Source organism: Plasmodium gallinaceum (assembly GCF_900005855.1).
Source record: "Plasmodium gallinaceum strain 8A genome assembly, contig: PGAL8A_v1_60, whole genome shotgun sequence".
In the NCBI taxonomy this organism is placed as follows: Eukaryota; Apicomplexa; class Aconoidasida; order Haemosporida; family Plasmodiidae; genus Plasmodium; species Plasmodium gallinaceum.
The window spans coordinates 198631-217153 of record NW_021628219.1 but is presented as its reverse complement, the minus strand read 5'-3'; the positions used below and the strand labels follow the sequence as shown (position 1 = coordinate 217153).

Genomic DNA, 18523 nt, shown 5'->3' with positions numbered 1-18523 from the left:
AAAATTTTCCTATTTGCTAAATGAATATTTTAAGTAATATAAATTTATTCTATTAAATCAATAAAAATTGTAAATTACGAATTATATTTTAAGTAAACTTATATTTTTTAAATAAGAAAAAGAAAACCTAAAAAAAGGTACAAAACCTTATTTATGAATAAGAAAAATAGTTAATGTTGTAGGCATTGTATATGAAAGAAAAGCAACTTCCATAAGAATTAAATTGATTCATCAATAAAATAAAGTTATATTTATTCTTTTAAATTTTCCTTGGGATAGAAAATTTTTATTTGTATTAATGATTGTATCTACTTGTGAAAAAGTAATTTAAAAAGCAACTTAAAAAATAAGTGCAAATGTGTGCATTTGTACCTTAATTTCGATTCTTTTTTTATGTTCACTAATATTTTTATGTATGTTTAAAGCAATTATGAATTAAGAATATTATAAATAATGTAAAATACATACTTATAAGAAATACATTTACTTTTTGTAATTTTTTTATCTAGAATGATAATAATATATAGAAAAAAAAAACCTTTTATATCGTATACCATTTTCTGAATACTTTTTTTTACAGTTTAAACCTCTAACCTCAAAAAAAAGAATTATATATTAAATATTTGTTCTAGATTAAGTTTTTATTTTTTAAAAAACGTAAGGAAGCCACTATATTTGCTTTTTTTTTTTTTTTATTATAATAGTAACTTATGAAAAAATTTCCATTCTTTTCTAATAAAGAATTTCGTTTTTTATGATGTTTTTTTTTCTAGTAAATATTTTACACACACGAGGCATGATTTTCTCAAAAAAAAAAAAAAGAAAAAAAAAATGTACTATTCAATCAATAACTTAAACAGTAATATGTTCATATAAATTTTATGATTTATATTGAAAATTTTACTATTCTTATCATTTATTCTTGCATGTTAATGGAAATTTCACATCTAAAGGAGAAATTAGTGAATAAGTTTTATTTTTTATTGTTTACTTTTTTTTTGGGGGAGGAAACTTTCATTTAATAAAGTAAATAACAATTATTTACAAATATATTATTTTTGAGTTAAATTTAAAATATAAACACTTATATTTATGAGTAAAAATATTAAAAATTTTAATTTTCATTTATTTCATTTGTTAACTTTTTATAAATTATATAAAATTTTAACAACATTGTGTTGTAGAAAAATAAAGTATAAAAAAAATGTTTAAATTACATTTTAAATAATAATTTATTATACATTTTAAATTAATTTTCTTTAAAATACAAACCATGTAAAAGTTGAAAATATTAAAAAATAAGTGACATTTTTATATAATACACATAATTAAATTAATACATGTTTAATTTTGTATTTTTATTATTTTAATATTTAAAGAAATGCCTTCTACAAAAAATGATTAGAATTTATCCTTATCCTTTCAGTAAGCATGTTAAATCATTGCCAGATCCCCCACCAGCTAAACCAAGAGAAATAAAGCATTTTGAATGCAAAAAGTATGAAAACAATTACAGTTGGTTACTTGAGGCAAAAAGTAATCTGAAAAAATGTTTTCATTTGTGCAATTTCTGCTCAAAAAGATTTAATTATATGAGATGTGTAGTTAAAAATTCAAATATGCATTATGAATACAACTTAAACAACAAAATCTTAAAAAATAAACTGAAAGAAGATGCACAACTTAGAGAAGATATTTATGATATCAATTTACACGACAATAATAAAACATATGATGTAAAAAATAATATTCTCAAGATAAACAGTAATAAATTAAGAAATAATACGTACAGTAATGAAAGCTTTGAAAACATAAAAACAATTAAAAATAGTAGTATAATATTTAGTAACTCTTTAAATCATAATAAAAATGAATCTTTATCATTTAATGATGATGTGTATATATTTGTAGATGATTATTCCAAAGAAAAATCAAAAGATTGTAAAAGAGACGAAGAAAGTTGTATTAATAAAAATTCAGAAGATATGAACATTTTAAAACATGACATTATATTATCGAAATATAAACCAGAAAATATGATAATACATATAAAAAGACATTTTCGAAATAACATTTCATATTTTGCTTGTGAACATCTTAAATCCAATGATTTATATAATTTGAATGATGAAAATAATAATTATGATAATATCAACATTTACATGTATGATAATGACAGGGAAGATTTTATGAGTGATTGCATAATTAATTTGAATGATGAAAATGAATTATATAGCATATCACAGTCATGTGTTATAAATGGAGTAGATAAAAATAGAAAAGAATCACAAAAAGAACAAAACAATACAAAAAATATATATAATACCAAATTTAGAAATAGTTTTTCTTTAAGAAAAAATAAATTAAAGGAGAAAAATTTAGAGAATAATATTAATCATATTACACAGATTAATGAAAATTGCAAACTTCTGAACACGTCTAGTTCACTTAATAATAAAGGATTTGACATTTTAAGCCATGTTAAAGAAAGAACAAAAATGAATGACATAATTTTACATATTAATGAAGATAAGAAAAACTCAAAAAATGTATATAGTTTCTTTCAAAACGATAAAAAAAATAACAAATTAATGTGCGATTCTATCTCTAAAGATATGTATTTTAAAAATTTTAAGAATTCCCATAAAAACTCAAAAAATTACTTGGAAATTATCTTTGATAATAAGGTAAATGAAAACATGGATTTTAATGATAAGAATAAGTTACATCCTTTGCATAAAATTGATGGTGACGCTGAAGAAAATGTAATTCCTTTATACAAAAAGGATTTCCATTTTAATAATCTCTTAAAAGAGAAAAAAAGAAATGAAAATTGTGAAAGTGACAATATAAACATCATAATTACTAATGATTATGTTGATGGTAATAAGAACGATGGAATTACGAAAAATTTCAATTCTTGTGATGATAATTATGAAAATAGGGTTAGTAAAAATTATAGTAATGAGAAACACTTATCAAAATATAATGTTAAGAAAGAAAATAAATCTATAAATTTAAACAAAGAAATGAGTTCACGAAGGTTAATAGACGAACTAAATGGAAGATTAATAGAGAGAAAAAATTTCTATCTTGAAAATAATGAAGGAACAAATAAAAATATATCATGTATATTAATACAGAAGGAAAAAGAAAAAAGAGTTGTTAATGAATCTACAGGAGACTTCATTAACAATAAAAATCACTTTAAAGATGTGCTTAAAAATAATCTTGCTTCTATAAAGAAAAGTATGAATTTATTAAATGTATATAAAAAAAGTATGAAAAAAACGAAAACAATTAATAATGTTAATATCGATGAATTCAAAAACAAGCTTATAAATGATATGACTTCAGTTTCAAATATACAAAAAAATAAGATTCAAAAATCAGCTGCATTAGATGATGAAACTAAGAAAAGAAAAGAAAATGGAAAAATAAAAAATTATTATGACAAAGAACTTAAAAAAAAATTTTTCTATACAGATGTTGATTATTTTAAAGCGGGTGTTAATTTTATTAATAATAAAGGCAGTGAAATTGATACAAAAAAAGGGAATCTTAAAGAAGTACATGAAGAAACTAATGACAATACATGTGCACAAAATTATAATATAGAAATAAAATCTTTAACTATCGATGAAAAACAAAAAAGTAATAACATAAAATTATTAAAACAAATAAAAAGGAATAATTATATGGAAGAAAATGTAATGGATGAAAATAAAATTAAAAGTGATTATTCACATTTTGGACAAGTTGAACAAGTTTATGAAAAAAAAAATATTAACAATATTGTTTATGATCAAATATTAGACATAAACAAAGACAAAAAATATAAAGAAGTTAAAAATAAAGAAGAAACTATTTTCAATGATAATTTAAAAAATAAATATTTTAATAATAAAAATTCATTGAATTTAAAATGTATTCATAAAAAAGATACAAATGAAATTTCCCTAAAAAAAGAGGATAACATTATGAAAACTTTAAATGAAATAGGAAATGATGATGGCAACAAAAAATGTATAAATAAAAGTTATAACAGCTATTCTGATAATAAGATTAATGATAATATTGGTAGTGATAAGAATAATAATGGTAAAAGTAGTACTCTACAAAATAATATCTTTAATTCTTTTATTAAAAATTGTGAATGTGGAACAAGAAACTGTGAAAATTACCAAATCAAAAGTGAATTAACAGAAATTAACTATAGTAATATTAAGAAATATAATGATGATTTTAGGAGAGAAAATATACATATTTCTAAAAAAGACGAAAGTGATTCTATAAACAGTTGGAGTGATAATACATCCATATCTGTCAGTAAAACAACATTTTCTAATGAATTAAATCTAAATAATAATAAAGATTATTTATTTAGAAAAAATAAATTAGATATTCATTATTTAAATAATAAAATACATTTTAACCAAAATAAGGATGAAAATATTAAATATAATAACGTAATTGACAGATCAAAAAAAGCAGATAAACAACAAAACAAAGAAAATGAAGTAAATAAAATTGAATATGATGAAAAATTAAATAAAAATATGAAAAATAAATTAGGAAGCATTTTAAGTATGTATACTAATCCTAGTAAAATAAATATTCATAATAAAATATATACATCCGATATAGAAAAAAATAATTTGGATAATAAAAAGGTAATTTATATTAATAATAATTATTTTTTTAATGTAGATAAAGATAACTATTTTGAAAATGGTAGTGGAAAATTTCCAGAAAATTCAATGAAATGTAATTTTAAAAAGTTTGATTTGCAATTTTGTAAAAATAATAATGATTTTTATAGTTTTAAGTATATGAGCAATGTTTTATCAAGTAGCTGTAGTTTGTCAAAAGAATATATTTTTAGTGAGAGCTATGAATCTAATATTTTAGAGGAAAAATTTCATAAATTAAATGATTTAAGAAATAAATATTTATTAAAAAAATGTTTAACTAAAGTTTTGGATAAAAAAAAAATTCAATCTATAAATAGTACAAATAAGAAAATATCAAGTATGAATCAAAGAAAATTGAAGTGTAATATGAGAAAAAATACATATGACAAAAATTTGAAAAATGATAATAAATTTAACTTAATAAAAAAATTTAATGATGCTTTAAATATTAAACAAAAAATTGAGAGAAATTTTAAAATTAGTAAAGAGGATACTAATTTATATGAAGCACCTAAATCACCAAAAAAACAAGATAAAATACCTAAACCATTAGCTAGTCAATTGGAAATTAATTCATTGTCGTATTTAAAAAAAACACCATCATATCCATTTGAAGAATTTAATTTCTAAATATTTATTAATTTATAATATAATTCATTTTTAATGTTAATTATTTAATTATTTAATTTTTTTTTTTGTCTGTTAAACATATTTTATGAATATTTTTAAAATTAGTTTAGATTTTGTGAAATTTTATTTTAAAAATAAAGCAATAAATATTATTTGAGTTGCGTAAAATTTTTATTTCCATCCTAAGAAAACCTATAGATAAAGTGTTATCTTTTAATTTGTTATATGTTTTTTAATTTAAATCCTTTTAGTATTTCACGATATTAATATAAAAAAATAAATATGAATATATGTATACACATAAATATGTTTTTCAAAAGAAACTCCTATTACTATTATTTTATTTTTAACTCCCTTCTATTTCTTCATTATCTTATTATTATATTTTTGTATTAACATGTATTAAATTTTGATTATGTATTTCATTAAAAAATAAAAAAATTTCAATTACGATATTGAAAATCATAGGGTACTATGGATCTTTAAGGCTTCTAATTAGAAGATATCTTAATATTTATCTTAAAAATTTGAATTTTTAAGGGAAAAAATGTTTATAGAAATCAAATTATTTTATAATTAAATGTATAAATTTTCTCTATGAAAAAAAAAATTTTAATAAAAATAATAATGATCTAATAGTTTAAACAAAGATTTAACAAGTGTTGTATGTTTGAAATTATAAATAACTCATACTTCTTAATAATAATAGCTAATATTACACACTTCTTAAATATTTACTTCTAATACTAAGTAAATATTTATTTTAAAAATAAAAATTTGTCATTGTAATTTTTCAAGCATTTTTAATACTTAAATTTGATAAAATCTCAAAAAATATCATAATAAACTGTTTTAAGAAAAAAATATAATTATTAAAATTTTTAATTAAAATAACTTTACTCTTCATAAGTTTTGTAGTAAATTTTATAATATGCAAATACAAAAAAAAGTAAGTTAAGATTTTGGAATAAAAATTATATTATAGAAATACATTAATTTAAAAAAAAACATATGTATTATTATACGATTTAATGATAAGTATTTTCTTAATTATAAAAATATTTAAAGATATTGCAAAAAAAATCGTTCGGTTTAGAAAGTATTCATTTTTAATTTTATTATTTTTAGATCTTAAAAATTGAATTAAAGAAGTTCAAATAATCAAATATTCTAAAATCATTCATAAAAAGCGTAAAACAAAAAAAAAAAAAAAAAAAAAACAAAAAAAAAAAAACCGAAAATTTTAAATTATAAACACAAAATATTAAAAAATATATTTTTTTATGAAAATTAAAAGAAAAAAATTGTAATTTTACTTGCTGTAAAAAGCGTATGTAATATATAAGGATGGAAAAAAAAAAAATTAAATAAGAATTAAAAGTAAAAAGAGTATATTCTGTATATCATATTTATTTAAAATTTAGTCTTACGCTTGGAAAATTACATATTATATTTAAAACTTTTGAAAATATAATTTTAATAAAAAATTCTCCATTGAACGTTCGTGCAAAAAAATTAATATTGATCACTTTTCATGAATTAATAATTGTGCTATGAATATAAGTATATTTAATTTCTTGATTTATCTATTAATTTATACAGCGTATCCTTTTGCACGCAATAAAATTTTCGCTTTTTCAGTAAAAACACTGTCATCTGGTCCAGCAAATTGAACATAATGTGCTATTTGGTTAATTGTCCAAGAGGAAGGAACTTCTCCTCCTATATTCATTTGAAAAGAATCTTCATTTATTATTGGACTTAATTCATAATAAACTGGTGGTGGTATGTTAACTTTTGGGTTTCCTGGTAGTATTTTCAATCCTGAAGGTATAGGAGAGTTTGGATGTGGAGGTACAAAACCGTTGAATTCCATCTTTAATCTTGTTTAAGAGTTTATTGTGATATATTTTACTTTATAACTATATACAAAATACTTTTTAAAATAAAGGCTTAAAGAGTGGAAAAAATATATTTTAAAAAAAAAAAAGAGAACAAATCTTTAAAACTAAAAATTTAATATAATCTTTAAAACTTCAAAATTATAAAATTTAAAATTAAAATTTTAATACAATTTTTAAAAGATAATTTTTAAACAAATAAATACTTTTTTTTAAACTTTTGAAAATTATTTTAAATATAAAAAAAAAAAATAGAATAAATTTTATCATAAAAACATTAAAAAATAGTTGTAAAAAGTTAATTAGCTAGCTAAAAAAAGTTTTGTATTAGAAAAAATAATTTTGTACATGCAATGAGCTAATAAAATATTCCTTTTTTTTGTTTTATTTGGGTTTTATTATCATTGTGCAGAATTCATAGCAATTAAGAGACTATTAAATATTTAAAAAGAATTACATGGGTTCATTTTTATGTTCGTACCCAATTATGTTCATAAAAAATGCTCCAAATTTTTTGATTAAAAATTTAGGGAAAAAAAAATACATGTTAGCTAATATTTATAAAAATAATATTTATCGTTAATATTAAAATAAAACATAATTTACGTGTTTTTTTTTGTTTTTTATTTTTACACACTATAAAAAAATAAATTTTATTATCAGATTTATTTATTCTATAAATGGCATGTTGTAAACTTATTAGTAGCTTATATATTATTTTTTTTTAATGAAAATTCAAATGTAAAAAATATGAAGATAGATTTTTTCTACTGATAATGGGAGTGCTCAAAAAAAAAAAAAAAAAAAAAAAAAAAAAAAAAAAAAAATTTAAAAAAAAAAATTTTTTNTAAAAAATATGAAGATAGATTTTTTCTACTGATAATGGGAGTGCTCAAAAAAAAAAAAAAAAAAAAAAAAAAAAAATGAATTTAAAAAATAAAATTTTTAATTCACTTTTTTATAAATTTCAATATTATTTGAACATATGAAATTATAAAAAATATAGCAAAATTTTATAGATTTTACTAATATACATGAAATAGCATGCTCGCAAATGTCGCATATATAAAACTATATTTCGGCGATGCTCAATAATATTTTTTTATAATTAAGAGAACAAATATTATTTTAATAAAATTCTTAGAAAATATTAACTTTTTTTCATCTTTTCCTATTAAACAGTGGGATATCATAACTCAGTATTTTCAGGTAGAGGATCATATATGTTCTTGTGAATTAAAATATTTTTTGTATTTAAATAAAGAAAAAAAAGAGAGTAAAAAATATAAAAATTTATTTTATTTTTAAAAAAAAAAAATAATATATAATTTTATTTATGTTGAATAATAATAATACAAATATATTATAATATTTTATCAGAAACACATTTAACAAAGAAAAATATACTTTTTATGAGAAGCAATACTTTCATGATTTTTTAAATAAGATTCATAAAAATTTGTAGTTTTTATAAAATTATATTTCATAATGCATAAATATTTGAACACATTTTTTTTTATGTAAAAAAATGAAATTCATATTTGTTAACCTTTAGATAATGGAACATACGATAATAAAAATAATTTTTGCAAAAATGTAAATAAAATAGAATCTTATCATAATAGTTGTTAGGATTGTTTTTAATGGTATTTAAATGTTATTCATAAACATTAATTTGTTAATTATTTTCTTTAATAATTATTAGTAATATCCTTATAAAAACATATTTTAATGTCAATATTTTTAGAGCATTTAAGGCATCTATTAGGATTTATATAACATTATAGTTCTTATATTTATGGTTATTTTTATATTTTTCATAAATTATAGTTATGCATAATTATTAATAGACGAAATATTTTTAGTGTATTTATCTTTTCTTTTATTTTTTTTTTTAGGTTTTTTATTTTTCCATTACTCACTAAAGTAAAAGTTTCACTTTTTATATTTTAATCAATTTATCATTAACGTTTTAACTGTATTAACCATTTTTTTTCAAATAAGTATATGTAATTAAGATTACTTCATTCATTATATGCTTATAAAGAATATTTATATTACGTGAAATTTTTTTTGTTTTTTTTTAAAACATAATAAGAAGCTTTTTTGGAATTTCTACTTACAAAGGGATATTTATTTAAAATCTAAGTACAATAAAGTTTTTAACTGTATTAATCTAATTATTAAATTATTATTATAAAATAAAAAATAAGAAAAATAGTATAACAGAATTCTTTACTATTAATGACTCCCATTTTTTATAGAACAGTTTGGAATTTTTATAAACTTGCAGTATTTTTAAATAAATTTAAAATAAAATAAAAAATATTATAATTTTAATTTTATATATATTTTTATTTCTGCTAGCAAATAAAAGCATTATAAATCATTAAATATTATATAAAAATGATGAAATTATTAATATATATTTATATTATAATTCTCAATTTCCATATATATATATTTATTGATGAATGTACTTTTAAATATTAAATTAAAAATGAATCAATTAACTAAAAAATTTAAAGTTTAGATACAATTTTTTTTTTTCCATTGTTTAATGCAAATAAATACGTTTATATAAATATTTATTAGAAAATTTCAAAATTATGAAAAAAAAATATGATTTCCAAATTTATTCATAATGTATATACACATATTGTTATATTATTTTTACAAAATTCTATTTTTATGCATAAAAATTTATAAATATATAGTTATAATTAAGATTATTAAATGACAAATTATATATATATGTATATTTTAATGAATTATTTGTAATCAATAAAAATTAAAAACAAATTACTTTGACAATATCCTGAAAGTGCGTAAAAAAAAAAAAAAAAAGACAAAAAAAAAAAAAAAAAAATAGGAACAACATGAACACAAAATATAGTTGAAACAAAAATGGAACATGAATAAATGTAAATTAAAAATTACATAATTATTATATTTTTAGAAAAACTGAGAATTTTTCTTGTTTTTTATTTTTAATTCATTATCATTTTCTTCTTGTTGAAGCTCATATAATTCATTTAATGAAACAAATTTTTCAACAGTTAACAGATTATCTTTAATATCTTTTCCATTAATTTTCTTTACTATAATTTTATCGTGAGCTAAATTTAAAACAACTTCTGTTTTTCCAAAGGTATAAACACCTCTTCTATTTTTTTTCCATCCTATTTGACTATTATGTGTGTTATGCCAATCTCTTAATTTTTTATCAATTGGATCAGAACTGTTAGTTATATAAAGTTTTTTTGGTCTTCCTAAACGTATATTTATATATGTCTTAGGGTTTTTAAAGCATATTGATGGCTCATGTTTTTTTGACAAAGAAATAGACTCCTTTTTTTTTATTGATTCTGTTTTTTTTGATAACGAATTATTTTTTATATCTTTTTCTTTTTCATTTGATTTATTTAAATTATTTACATTATCCTTTGGTTGGTTCAATTCTTTATTTACTTTTTTTAATTGTTCATTTGACAATAAATGAAAATCATTTTCATTGTTATAATTTGAATGATTAATTAGTTCATTCATTTGGCTATAACAGGTACAATTATTAGTATCATAAAATTCATTAATCAATGAATCGTTGTAATTATTGTCTGTAATATTTTCGTAGCTATATTCATCTTGCATATTTTCCAAATTTTCATGCTTTCCAAAGCTGAAGTCACTTTCTTTATCATTATTATTTGACAAATTAGAATCAATGATTTTTTGATAATCAGGTGTAGAATTAACAATACCTTGAGATGAATTATCTAATAACAACTTTAAATGTTTTGCTTCTTTTTCCAAAATATCTTTATCTTTGTTAGGTACAACTGTAACATTTAAGCGATGAGGCTTATTTTCAGGAATTAAATAAGATGGTAAGCCATATATATTTGTACTTTTATTTATATTGGTAGATAAGAACTGATTAGTTGGTTGAGTTAGTTTCGTAGAAAATTTTGGTGGTTGAAAGAATGGAGACGATGGTGCTAAAGGGAAACTATTGTTTTCCAAATTATCATCTTTTACACTATTATTTTGATTTTTATTTAATGGCTGAATATATGTACCTATAATTTGAGGGGATCCCAATTCATAAAAATGTTTTATATTTTTTTGTTGTTCTTCTACCTTTTTTATACTTTTCAATGTACTATTATTTTTTAAAGTAGCGCTAGTTTCTTTACATAAACTTTCTAAATTTATAGATGGCTTAATTGGTTTTGGTAAAATGTTTTGAATGTCTTTGTTTAAATCTAACATTTCCAAATGAGTAGAATCTAAATATTCATAATTATTTTTTGTACGTTTATTTGATTCTTCGGTTTTCTTATGGAAATTCATACTCATCTTATATTCATCTTTTCTTCTGTTTATTGTATCTGTTCTATCAACAGAATTTTTTGGATACATAAAGCTATCTCCAATATTATTCACTTGGTGGATGGATTTCATATTCACCATAAAATTTATTCTATTTATTTTTTTTTATTATATATTTAAATCTATTTATATATTTTCCTAGTTTTTACGTAGAATATACTTATATATATAAATTTTTTTAAAATTAATAATTTACAAATGGTTTACTAACTATGATATTTCATTTAAAAAACATTTATTATTGAATTAAAATTTTTATGTATCTGTTTTTTTCTTAAATGAAACAAATAATTAAATGACAGATATTCACAAAATTAACTTTCACTTGTTTTTTTTCATTATGCCTCAAAGCATAATCAAATGAAAAAACAAATAAATATATAAAAAAAAAAAAGTTTTAAATTAGAAATGAAAAATAAAAGATTTTTTTTTTTTTTTATGCACTAAGATTAAGAAGCAATAAAAGTAAATAGAATATATTTGAATAATTATAAAAACAAAAAAAAAAAAAAAAAAAAAAAAATGAGAATTATTTTTATATAGAATAAATGGTAATCTATTACTTTTAAAATAATTTTTTACAATATTATGATATAATTTAATACAAAAAGAATTATTTTAATTTTTTTTTAAATATAATTTTTGATATATTTTTTAAGACAATATATATATATAGAAAGAAATTATGTAGAAATATGTTAGCTTTAGTTTAGTGTACATAAAAGTAAGATAAATAAGAGGGAAAAAAGGGAGCTTGAATGTTGTAGAAATATTTCACACTTTCAAACTGTGCACACATCATATAAGAAAAATATAAAAATGCAGTTAAAAAAATAAAATTCATGTATATAAGAAAAATGTAACATTCTTTTCTCTGGAATATTCTCATAATTTATTTATATTTTTATGTCTAAAAATTAAAAACACTTTTTCTTTTTAAATGTCTGTAAAATATATCTAATTTATATATTTTTTTTTTTTTGACAATTAGTTAGAAACTTATTTTTACACACATTTTCCTCCATGAAAAATTTGCACACAAAAATAATAACAGAACAATAGTTTAAGCAAAATACTAAAACTTATTCTGTTTTATAATTTAAAGATTGGAATATGTCTACTGAATTCTCATATATATAGTGTTTTATTTAAAATATTTCTTTTTGACATTTGTTATGTTTTAAAATTAATTCAATATGTTGAGGCAAAAATATTGTAAATTTGTTTTTTTCATTAATTTAAAAATATATACATTATTAACCTTTTTTTTTTTTATATATATATATATTATCCTTGAGTAATAGGTGAATTTTAAATTCTCATTTTACACATATTTTAGGATTTTTTTTTTTTTTTTTTTTTTGTGTATATTCTAAGAACAATTTACACATTTTTTTCATTTCATTTTATGTTACATTCCTTAAAATAACTTAAACATAAATAGTAGAAGAAGGATAATGATCAATTATTTTATTTTTTTATAAATTATTAATTTTTAGTAATTTATGCATTTGTGATAAATATATATATAATTACATTTCATAACAACATTTTTAAGTGAAAATGCTTCTAAGAATCAAATAATTCACATTAATTCTAATAATTTTTAATTTTCACATATTTTATATTTTAAATTACTAAAAAGTTAAAATTAACAAAAATTTTTAATTAGAAAAAAAGGGTTATTATATATTATTATTATTTAAAGAAATATTTGAAGTTTTTCATTTTTTGTTAATTTTAAAAAAGCTTTTATAAAAATTATTTTTGCAGTTTATTTAGGATAATTAAATTGGAAAAGTTGTTAAAAATTAAATTTCATTTTATTTTTTCATATAATTGTGAAGATATAAAGAAAGATTCTTTTTTTTTTTTTTTTTTTTTTTAATTTCTTTATTTCTCTATTTATTAATATTTGTAATATTTAAATTTTTGATAAGTTATATATTTACTAAGTCTCTTAGTGTATCTTTAATTTTTTTTTTGTAATATTTTGTCTGCTTTATTTAAAAAGTTATTTAACCATCAAATAATTCTCATTTTTAATATTATCTATCTTGTTAGCAATAATTTTAAGTATTAAAATTTTCAATTGACATTTCCATTACATCAATATATAATATAAAAATTTAATTTTCATTATTTTTTTATATTTTTATTTTTTTGGAACATAAAACTAGGAAATATATTTTATTTTTACACTTTTTTTTTTTTTCGGAAAAACTTTTAATAATAAGAGCTGATTTATTTGTTTTTTATTTTTAATAATTAAATTAAAAAATTACCTATATTGATTTAATTAAAAAAGTAATGTGATTAATAAACTGTTTTTTTAATATATTTACATATAAATATATTTTATAACTTATAATGCATTAGTTTTTATTAATTTTTGTAAAAGAATAAAGAAAATATAAACATGACATAAAGGAAATAAGTAACAATAATATATTGTATATGTGTATATGTTTTAATAATCATAAAAGAAAAAAAATGAAAAAACTCTTTTTAATAAAAATATGGGAAATTTTCTAAATAAAATTATTTTTAATGCTCCATCGGAAGGCTCTTTTGAAAATTTTGATTTAGATTTAATTTATATTGAAACAGAAAATCATGAAAAGGTTGCAGCACATTTTATTAATAGGTAAAATTAATTGCTCTTCATTTCCTATTTTTTGTAATAAAAATTTAAAAATTGACATTTTTATCTTTTATTCTAGAAATGCACCTTTAACAATTTTGTTTTGTCACGGTAATAGTGAGAACATCTATATGTTATATGATTATTTTTATGAAACTTCTAGAATATGGGATGTTAATATATTTTTATATGATTACCTTGGTAAAAAAAGAAAAAAAATAACTGTTTAAAAAATTTACTTTAACATTTTTTTAAAGTATTTTTAAAGCTAATTTCATATTATCTTCTCTTCATTATTTATTTTATATACGTTTTTTTTTTTTTTTTTTTTTTAATTTCTTTATTTTTTTTAATATAAAAAAACAAAAAAAAAAGGATATGGAAAAAGTACAGGAATAGCATCAGAAGAAAATATGTACTTGAGTGGAAACGCAGTTTATGAGTAGAAAGTTTTTTTATTTATTATAATTTAAATTATTTTAATTATTATTATGAATTTTAATCTACTTTTTTTTTTATATAGTTACATGGTTAATAATTTAAATATAAAACCAGATAGCATTGTTATATATGGGAAATCTATAGGTTTAATATGAAATATATAAATTATAATAGAATATATAAAAAAAAATAATATTTATTATATTTAAATAAGGTTCTAAAATGAAATGAATTACGTGTATTTAAAAAGCAAAAAAATATTCGTTTAATGTTTTGTAGGTTCATGTGCAGCTGTAGAGTTAGCATCCAATAGAATAGTGAAAGGAATCATTTTACAAAGTGCTATATTGTCTTTGTTAAATATATGTTTTAAAACTAGGTTTATTTTCCCTTTTGATTCATTTTGTAATATTAACAAAGTGAGTTTTATTTATTATATATATCAATAAAATTAAAACAAATAATTAATCAAAGTTCTTTTAATTTTATCAGATTAAGAATATACCTTGTTATATATTTTTTATTCACGGGACTGAGGATAAAATAGTTCCCTTTTATCATGGAATAGTTAAAAAGAGAAATTTATATAAATATTTAAATATTTTTATATAAAATTAAAAAATTATTTCATAAATAAGTTATTTTAAAATTTTCTTACATATGATTTATAATTTTGCTTATAACAACACTTTAAAATTGTATATTTATTCATATTATATTGTAATACCTCATAAAAGTTTTTCTACATATCTGTATTTATATTTTAATATAATTTTTTTTTTTAATATTTTAATAGAGTCTATATGAAAAGTGTAAACTAAAGGTTCATCCTTATTGGGTTATTGACGGAAAACATAACGACATTGAGATAATTGAAAACGAAAAATTTAATGAACATATTAAATCTTTTTTGAATTTTTTAATCAATTTAGATTAATAAAAAGTTTTAAATTTTTTCTGTTAATTTTTTAAAAAATAATTATATAACTTCTAAACAATATTATAACAAAATATTTTATTTTTCTTCAATTGCATAGATTCATATGTAAATGGTTATTAAATTTATTACATTTTTTAAATATCTCATTATACTGTGTTAATATAATTAAATGTCTTAAAAATTATTTTATTATAAATTAAAAAAAATTTGTATCCTAAAAAAATACATAAAATAAAATAATTAATAGAAATAACGTATATTTTAATAAATGGCAATAAAGAGTATATAATAAAAAGATATATATAATAAAAAGAAATATTTAAAAAATATAATTATAAAAAAAGTCAATATCTAAATTATATTTATTTAAAATAATTTGTTTTATATTAAGTAAATTTGCACGCATTATGGATTATTTTACTTTTTTTTTTAATGTTTTTTTTTTGTAGTTTTAATATAATAATTTATGTATGAAAATATTTTTAGATACATTTTTTTTTTTAAATGACGGAGAAACTATGCTCATTTTTTTTTTTTTTTTTTTAAAATATTTTTATATGAAGAGCATATATATAAATATTTATTTAATCTTATAACTTTAAAAGTATTTTACTTTTTTTTTTTTTTCTTTCTTTTTGTACGATAATTTGAATTTCATTTATGTATATAGATATTAAACACTGATTTATTTCAAAAAAAATTATAATGTAGGATTTATGAACTGATAATTTATATTAAGGATTTCTATAAAATAGTAAAAAAAAATTTGTATAAATGTAAACTGTTACATTTCATATAAAGTTAAAATAAAATGAAACTATAAAAAAAAACTTCCAAAAAAAAAAAAATTAAAAAGGATGAGTAAAAATATATAAAAACAGTGAAAAGGAAAAAATATAAGTAAGTAATGTATTAAATAAACACACACACAAAAAAAAAAAAAAAAAAAAAAAAAAAAAAAAAAAAAAAAAATCAGGTTTTGAACGTAGTATTTTTTTAAAATAAGTTTTNAAATGTAAACTGTTACATTTCATATAAAGTTAAAATAAAATGAAACTATAAAAAAAAACTTCCAAAAAAAAAAAAATTAAAAAGGATGAGTAAAAATATATAAAAACAGTGAAAAGGAAAAAATATAAGTAAGTAATGTATTAAATAAACACACACACAAAAAAAAAAAAAAAAAAAAAAAAAAAAAAAAAAAAAAAAAAAAAAAAAAAAAAAAAATCAGGTTTTGAACGTAGTATTTTTTTAAAATAAGTTTTTAAATATAGTTGCACATTAAATTAAGTAAATGTAATTGTACATTTTATTTATTAAATAGTTGAATAGAGAATTAATTAAAAACCCCATCAATACATATTTTTATATTTAATACATTGTTTTATCATATTTTTTTTTTTTTTAATGGATAAAAATTAGAAATTGTTTACATTCTTTAATAGTATATTTAACGTTTTATTTATGTTTAATTTTTATGTATATAAAAATGAAGAAAAATTTAATAAGTGAAATATTAGAATATGAACAGGATGATAGAGGTTATGTGTTAGATTTTTTAAAAGACAAAACATTTAAAATTATTATGAGCAAAAATGAAAATAAGAATTGCTTTGATTGTGGCAACAAAAATCCTAAGTGGTTATCATTAACTTATGCTATATTTATTTGCTTGAACTGTTCAGGTAAACATAGACAGTTAGGAACACACATATCATTTGTGCGTTCAACAGGAATGGATAAATTTACTGCAAAACAGTTAGTTAGAATATGCTTAGGAGGTAATTTAAAGGCAAGTGAATTTTTAAAAAGAAATAAAGATAGCATATTAGATTATTCTTCAAGTAATTCACTAAAATATAAAATGTATTTAGACAATTTATTAGAAGAAACTTTAATAAAATATAGTAATGAAAATACTAAGAATATTGAACCTGATAATAATACTAATAATATAATTAATGTAAGTAACAATCAACCAAATGATTTAATTGATGATAACAGGAAAAATGAGGAAATTATAAATGAGGAAATAGATGATAATAAAAAAGAATTTAGTAACTCTTTTTTTAGTTTTAATAATGTTAAAAAAGGAGATATGAATAATTTTGTGCCAACTCATTTTATAGAAGAAAAAATGGTATTTAATAATTGCAATAAAAACTTTAAAGCTAAAAAAATTGATATAAATTTTGATGATACAATTTTTGAAGACAATGGAATTATAGATAATGTGTCTAGAAAAAATATATTAGAAAATAAAAACATTGATAATTCAGATAATTTACTTAAAATATATGATAATAATATAGAAAAAAAATTCGATGAAAAAGGAAATGATAATAGATATAATTATTGTGATAAAAACTTTAATAATAATAATATAATGGAAAATAAAAAAAATTTGAATATATATAGTAAGAGTAATAATAACAATAATAATAATTTAAATGTAACTACTGATACAAAATTAAATAAATTTAAAGATTCTAAGAGTATCCGTTCTGATCAATATTTTTATGATGAAAATCAACGAAACGAAGAGGTTATATCAAATGTGCCTATAACAAATAGCATATCTTCCGATCAATATTTTAATAAAAATGTAAATAAAAAGGGAGTATGGAATTTAGATGAACAAACATTTCAAAATTTACAAGGTTTAAAATTAACAGCAAGGGAAGGGTTATCAAATATTGTTGCAGCTGGCAATGAAGTTTTTTTAAAAGCTAAGGAGTGGTTTAATAATTAACTTTTTATATAACAATTTTTTTTTTTTTAAATTTAATTTTTAAAATAAAACAAATATATTAAAAGATATTAATTTTTCTTTTTCTTTTTCTTTTTCTTTTTTTTTTTTTTTTTTTTTTTTTTTCGTATC

At 18.1% G+C, this 18523-nt stretch overlaps 5 protein-coding genes across 5 annotated transcripts; 3 read left to right on the top strand and 2 right to left on the bottom strand.

The window, feature by feature from the left end:
- Positions 1–1397: 1397 nt before the first annotated feature.
- Positions 1398–5324, top strand: PGAL8A_00081400 (conserved Plasmodium protein, unknown function; the record flags this gene model as incomplete). Its single annotated transcript, XM_028670599.1, has 1 exon — positions 1398–5324. One exon carries the CDS (start codon positions 1398–1400, stop codon positions 5322–5324), a length of 3927 nt encoding a protein of 1308 aa, XP_028525932.1.
- Positions 5325–6918: 1594 nt separating this feature from the next.
- Positions 6919–7200, bottom strand: GAMER (gamete release protein, putative; the record flags this gene model as incomplete). Its single annotated transcript, XM_028670588.1, has 1 exon — positions 6919–7200. One exon carries the CDS (start codon positions 7198–7200, stop codon positions 6919–6921), a length of 282 nt encoding a protein of 93 aa, XP_028525931.1.
- Positions 7201–10180: 2980 nt separating this feature from the next.
- Positions 10181–11698, bottom strand: PGAL8A_00081200 (conserved Plasmodium protein, unknown function; the record flags this gene model as incomplete). Its single annotated transcript, XM_028670577.1, has 1 exon — positions 10181–11698. The coding sequence occupies one exon, from the start codon at positions 11696–11698 to the stop codon at positions 10181–10183; it is 1518 nt and encodes a 505-aa protein (XP_028525930.1).
- A 2438-nt stretch (positions 11699–14136) lies between these two features.
- On the top strand, positions 14137–15639 carry PGAL8A_00081100 (alpha/beta hydrolase, putative; the record flags this gene model as incomplete). Its single annotated transcript, XM_028670566.1, has 7 exons — positions 14137–14264; positions 14341–14462; positions 14637–14703; positions 14785–14846; positions 14982–15121; positions 15195–15269; positions 15499–15639. 7 exons carry the CDS (start codon positions 14137–14139, stop codon positions 15637–15639), a joined length of 735 nt encoding a protein of 244 aa, XP_028525929.1.
- Positions 15640–17131: 1492 nt separating this feature from the next.
- Positions 17132–18394, top strand: PGAL8A_00081000 (GTPase-activating protein, putative; the record flags this gene model as incomplete). Its single annotated transcript, XM_028670555.1, has 1 exon — positions 17132–18394. The coding sequence occupies one exon, from the start codon at positions 17132–17134 to the stop codon at positions 18392–18394; it is 1263 nt and encodes a 420-aa protein (XP_028525928.1).
- Between the last annotated feature and the right edge of the window lie 129 nt (positions 18395–18523).